The following is a 6,906-nucleotide window of genomic DNA, read 5'->3' as shown; positions in this document are numbered from 1 at the left end:
AATTTATTATAAATATCAATTTTGAGTGAATTATCTTCAGTAGTTACTAAAATATCGCAGTTTTTGTATTTCTGAAAATTACCGTTATATGGGAGGTAGGCGTGGTTTTTGTCAGATTTTGCCCATTTTCAATACCATCCGTCCTACGCCCGAAAGAAGTACACGTACCAAGTTTCGTTAAGATATCTTAATTTTTACTCGAGTTATCGTGTGCACAGACGGACGGACGGACGGACGGACAGACAGTCACCGCTTAACCGATTTCTCTTTTCATTCTGATCATTTATGTATACATTTGTCTATATCTATCTCGATTCGTTTTGCCTGTTACAAACAACCGTTATGTGAACAAAGTTATAATACCCTTGTGCACAAGTGCGCTCGGGTATAAAAAGAATTATGAATTTTGATTCTACTTTATTACATCACGTTTTCGAACCTGAATATATTTTATAAACCCCTTAATCAAAAAGTTATAGCCATTTAAGAAAAAAATTTATGGAAAAAATCACTCAATTACCTCACATTTCATCATAACGTGGTTTATATATTCGTATAGGGGACCTAGTGTACTATGTATTTTAGTTGGTTCCATTGTTCGAAATAGCTCGCGTTTTTCGCAATTTAAATGTGAAACCCACTACTGGCTGGGAAAGTACTACGCCAGTACTGCGAGTCTAACAGCCACTTTTCCTACCTGGGTTATAAACATGCTGTATAGTTTGAAATCCTTCATTATTTGATACTAATACGTTATTAATTGTTCTGGAAATGAGTTACCCATACATTATTTTCATGCATTTATTTCAAACATTTACAATTAACAATTGATTAATGAACAATCAACAATTCATAACATAATAGTCGAAGATCCCAGGGCCGCCAAACCTATCTTATTTTCGAATTAATAAAATTTAAGTAATAAATAGTGTTATATGTATGTATTTTAGAATGTATGCGTATCTTTTTTTCTTGGGTAGGCCGCCCTTTTACAGGTAGCAGGTAGGAAAGTTACGCAAAAACGTAAGTTACTTTTGTTGAAGTGGAAGTGCTGATTTTTATATACATACATAAGTTTTACCTAATATTGTTACGAATATTCAGTATTCACAGACACTTTCTGTTAACACCTGAGTTCGAAATTATTCACTAAAAAACAGGGCTCGAATCGTAACATCCGTTCACGGATCGAAAACGATACGAAAGAAAATTACGTGATACGTCAGGCAGTATAAGCTGAATTGGACAAAGAGTACGTTTACGTATGTCATCATCCGAAAAATGTGTTTTTACGTGACGAGTAGTACGATATCGTTTGTTGCGATTCGAGCCCAGATTGTAAAATTCAGTGATTCGATTGTTTTGTATTTGTATTGTATTTTGCAGTTTCTACTGACTATAAATGCGTTGTATTGAATACAATTTGTTAATAAACAGTAACCGTATATTTTAAAATAATGATGAAAGTATTTTTGTAACGTAAACTATTTAACAAGGACTTAGGAATTCAGTAATTAATTCAAGGATAATCGTAACAATATGTGCAGTGTAGACCTTTTAGCATTTATTGGCTATTTCCCTTTATTTAATATTTTTTTTATGAAAGTGTAGCTCGTTATCTAACAAAAACCATGTAAGTAAAAGTTTCAAACTTTTTCTTCAAACATTCTGAGTATGCAGTTTTGCAGCCCAGTCAATTTTATTTTAACGAAGAGCAAATTTTAAGTAGCTAGGACTTACCATTGATTTTTGGCATTTTTTTCGTGGAAGGGATCTCAGATGCAACGTAAATAATAAATAACATGGAATAAAGTGCGGAAAAAGTAAAAAGAATCGGCTAAAATCGGCCGATACCGATGCCGATTCTTTTAGCAGATACTAGCCGATGTCGATCGGCCGGACACTAGTCTGGGCATAGTAATCAAGAACGCATGTATGCATGAAGAACTGGTTCTCAATTAAGTTAATGTAATAACAACTTCTTCCAAGCCATTGAAAATATGCATTTTGTTAGGTCCACCACCTGGTTGCGCTCATTTCTGCCTTCGGCATCGTCGGGAAGAGGGCGGAATGTAATTAAATTTTATGTTTCTGCATGAAAACTCGAATGACGAAACAAAATAAATCTTAAACCGGCTGATTGTTAACGCGCGCAAAAAGATGCGAGTCATCTTTTCGCTTCGTGCTGCAGCTGCAACGATCTATGTGGCATGCTTTGTGCATTTTCATATAATTCATCTTATCTGTCAAAGCGAAGCAAGCGTTTTATCTGGCATCAGCTTTATTGTGCATATAACTCCGGCTACGCCATCCACTGTATCTTTGCGCAGAACCAACATCGAAATTTACCAAAAAAAGTGCATGGTTCAAACCGAATTTATTAATAAACTATAGCTAGGAAATTAAAAACTGTGTTTTAGATTAAAGTTTTATCCTTTGACTACACGTGTATGTTAAAGTTTTTTTAATTCGGGTGACGCGCTTGGATGCACCATTCCAAAATTATTGTACAAATAACTAAACCGCATCCAAGTTTCTCGATAAGGGGCAACAAACCAGGGTTCGTATTTGCACACACATGCTCTGCTCACACACACGCCAGAAACACATTCAATTTGTACTCACTGCTCATACACATGTGTGTGCATAAGTGGAAAACAAACTCTGCTCACAGAAAAGTGTGTGCTGTTTGTTATTAAGCACATGCACATTTGTGTGAGCCGATTTTGGTACAAATTTCAGCCCATGCACATGCACATAATATATTTTTAAAAGAATTTGTTTATTAAACGTTATTTTTTGAAAGACAATTCAATGAAAAGTGAGATGTTGTTTGTTTTTTTATATGACAGAAAACATATTAAAAAATTATTTTAAGATTTGAGATAGAAATCGAAGTGTATAAGTTTCTCTACGCAAAGCACACACATGTGCGTGTGCTTTATCCCACTGGGAAAATAGGTAAGCACCTTGCGAGGTAAGCCATGTTTTCTTTCAGTTTTTAGTACCAAAATTGTCATCATGACCAATGTCATCTACTAGTAAAGGGCAAAATGAACACCTCCGAAGACACATTACGTTGTCAGTTGCAAAATAACGTGCAGCCGAAGTTATTTCCAAGCACCGAACTACTCCGAGCGACTGCTCTGCATTACACGTAACTTACTTTGTAAAGCGGCTCAGAAGTATCTCTGATAAGTACCAAATGTACATTCTAAATTCCTACTTACATAAGGCGGCCATGCCTTTGTAAAAGTAAGGGACGTTCGGCAGGGAAATGGTAATGACTGCCAGGTGAAGAGTAAGTTGCTAATAAGGTATTATTACGTGCTCTTAATTCCCACTGGGATATTAATAAAAATAAAGTACACACATGTGCCCGTGCTTTTTACCAAACGGCACACACATGTGATGTGAGCAAGTTTTTAATTTTTTATATGCACAGCACACGTGTGTGAGCGTAAAATGTTAGGATGTGCTGCGCATGTGTGTGCAAATACGAACCCTGCAACACACATTTTTATTGTTCGTTCATATAAAGCAGTAGAGAAAAATATATGTACATATATATATGCGAAAGGAAAATTTATCTGTTTAAAAAAACACCACTAATATTTCCTGCAAACACACATTGATTTTTCCTTAATTTTTATCTCGCTTCCGACACAGAATTGTTTTCGTGCAAAATAACGCGAAAAGCTGGCAATTTCTTACTCGTTCATTTTTAGGCATGTCATTGTTACGAATTTCGAAAGTTCGAAGATACGATTCGGAATGCAGCATACCATTTCTACGATTCTTAGCAAACTCCGAATACGAAAGTGTTGCAGAATAGCGGTGTAAATTTGAGGTTGGAGAGCTTTTGTCAGAAGATCCCTGCACCGACCCTTCCATCAACCTTCGACCCCTCTGTGCCATACATACTCTGCGGAAATGCGAGTTGAGAAAAAGCTGCTTGGAACAAGTATCCATGTTGGGACCAAAGCACAAATTTAGATTGCCCAGACGTGAGCTGGTTAAGAACCTAGTTGCCTGCCAGATCGCAGCCAAAAATATATTGAAACGAAAATTTGATAGAATGAAATGTGTTCTACTGATTATCCAATCGTAAAATACAAACTTTTTAACCAAAATAAACTAGTTTTAAAAATTAGTTCAAAGTCATGTTAATAAATTTTTCTACAGTGTAGGCTAGGGTTCAATAACCGCTCTACGGAGTTGTGAAGTGGTGAATACAAAGAAATATTTTATAAAAAAGTGCGGTCGACTTCATCCCTATGTACATTGAGCGAGAATTGTCCTCCCTGAAGACTTATTTCAGAAAATTTCGACTCTCGGAGATTTCATGTAACACTTAATTTAAACCAAAATTAAAAAAAAATATTATAGTTATGTCTATATGTATGTGTGTACGTATATGAAAAAAAGAATTATGGGTTATACATTTCTAATTTGCTTTCCTTCTATTTAAATCTATTTTGTAGATAAATCTGATCTGGTTCTGCGTAATCTTCCATTTAATCGTATATTCGGCATTGTTGGTGATATTCTACGTATTCCCAACGGAATTAACTTCACTAAATGTGGGCGAAGTTCTAGGTACTAATTTCCATTCGAATTCGGGTAGCGGCAGCAATGTGGCCGACAGTGTCACTGTTGGTGTCGGCGTTGGTGGACTTGGCCTTGGCAGTAGTCATTTAGCCGGTGGCAGTGATGTCAGCAACGAAAATGGTCGAAGTGCCAATAGTGATGGTAAAAATAATCGGTATGAACCGATGCAGCAACAATACTACTATCACCATCGGTCCAGTGATATAATAACAAGTGGAACGGTATGTTTTTAAATGCCTTCATCACATATCTACATACAAATATATGTATATACATATATAGGGTTGCCAGACGTACTGCTTTTGGGAGTAAACGTACTCCTTTTTATTGCAATGTACTCCCTTGTACTCCCAAAAAAATTATCTGGAAATGTACTCCTTTCTCTTTTTTGTACTTCTTTTGTACTCCTTTTTCCAGCTATTAATATTTTATCATACACAGGTTGTAAAATAATAACTGTTGCACAGTTTTTTTTTTTAAATAAAAGGGACCTGCATAGATTTTGCGAAAAAGTACTTTATTGTTAACTATCCACAAATTTTAATTAAATTTCATTAATTCCTTTTTAAATTTTAACCTTCATTTGAGTTTACCTGCTGTAAACACTTTAAGAGAAAAGCGCAATAAAAAAGTAGTTTATTTTTAATTTTCCACAGATTTTACTTAAATTTTATTAATTAGTTTTTGCATTGTAACCTTCATTTGGGTTACACCTGAAAAAGACATGTCCAAAGGCTGGCAAATGCAAATAAGAATTAAAATTTTAAAACTAATTAGTAAAATTAAAGTAAAATATTTACAAATTTAACAAAAAAAAATACTTTTCTATAAATAACCCTTTTAGTTTTCAAAAAATCTATGCGACAGTTATTATTTTACGCCCTATACTTTGCCATTCATGTTTTGGCAAACACTACTTACAGCGCTCTTACACGATGTGTATTTGCATATGTAAATGCTACTTTTTTGTATCTATTCGTATGTACCATATATTGGCGCGCATGGGGTAATAATAACAAGGTGTTGTCAGTAACTTAACGTCACTTTTTCGGTAGGTCTATTCCGGTCACGCATTTTAAAGTAGTAGAAAAGGTAGTAAGTATTTACTATTTTTAATACGTCGGGGCATACTATTTCAAATTAATTGTAGAAAAATGTATAATTACAGGTTTATAAGCCTACATATATTTTTGTATCGACAGCTCCACACAGCTTGGACATATATTGTAACATAAAAAAGTAAAGGCAGTGAAATAAGGCAATTTCCTATAAGACTGTAAATGATTTCCTAAATATATTAAAACACATAAATATCGATAATATAAGCGAAATGTTAATTTAACCATGCTGCCACTCTATTCTAGAGTATCAGTAGTCCATTTGGCTCTATATTATGACAATGCAGCAAAAGTTATTTAATATAAAACAAGTAAAAAAGTCTAAGTTCGGGCGGAGCCGAACATTAAATACCCGGCGCAAGTATTAAATATATGTTTTTCACCTTTCCGAAAGCTACCGCTACATGGTAAACCGAGGTGTATCCATTTTGAGTAAATTAGCGTCCTTAAATTTCGAAATATTGAAGTTTCAAGCATATCTGAAATTTACTGTTATATGAAAATCGGCCGTAATTTTAGTTCGATTTCAATAAGTTTCAACGCTTTGCTTCTATGTGGCAAGTACAATAACCACACCGAGTTTGGTACAAATTGGTAGAACGGTTACCGAGATACATATATGTATGTGATCATAACTGGGCGGTGCCACGCCCATTTTTCAAAATTGTATCCTAAACGTATTTCTTGGTAACGAATTGTTGCAAGCATCAATTTTGAATAAATTAGCTTCAATAATTACTGATTTATCGAAGATTTCGTATTTCTCTAAATTACCGTTATATGGAATTATTGTCCTATTTTAAAAATTTTCGGCCATTTCGTATGTTATACCAAGGTTAACAACTGTGCCAAGTTTGGAAGAAATTGGTGCAGCGGTTACCAAGATATACACATGTAAACATAACTGGGCGTGGCTACGCCCATTTTTCAAAAATTTATAATATTCTTATTTTTCGTCTAAAACTTATTGTAAATATCAATTTTGAGTGAATAATCTTCAGTAGTTACTAAAATATCGCAGTATTCGTATTTCTGAAAATTACCGTTATATGGGAAGTGGGCGTGGTTATTGTCCAATTTTTAAAATTTTCGGCCATTTAGTATGCTGTATCAAGGCCAACCACTGTGCAAAGTTTGGAATAAATTGATGCAGCGGTTACCAAGATATACACATGTA

The 6,906-nt window shown here is 34.5% G+C and overlaps 1 protein-coding gene across 1 annotated transcript in view; it reads left to right on the top strand.

Moving 5' to 3' along the window:
- The window catches only part of LOC118745429, an 87,818-nt gene that overhangs the window by 1,114 nt on the left and 79,798 nt on the right, over window positions 1-6,906 (top strand). The window contains exon 2 of the mRNA XM_036478882.1: window positions 4,485-4,832. Coding sequence (XP_036334775.1) covers window positions 4,485-4,832 — 348 coding nt within the window. The remainder of the gene's footprint in view (window positions 1-4,484; window positions 4,833-6,906) is intronic.

The sequence above is a fragment of the Rhagoletis pomonella genome, unplaced genomic scaffold (genome assembly GCF_013731165.1).
Source record: "Rhagoletis pomonella isolate Grant_MI unplaced genomic scaffold, Rhpom_1.0 Rhpom_scaffold_00009, whole genome shotgun sequence".
Classification (NCBI taxonomy): Eukaryota; Metazoa; Arthropoda; class Insecta; order Diptera; family Tephritidae; genus Rhagoletis; species Rhagoletis pomonella.
Note: the sequence above shows the minus strand (reverse complement) of the source record. Positions and strands in the feature narration are given on the sequence as shown.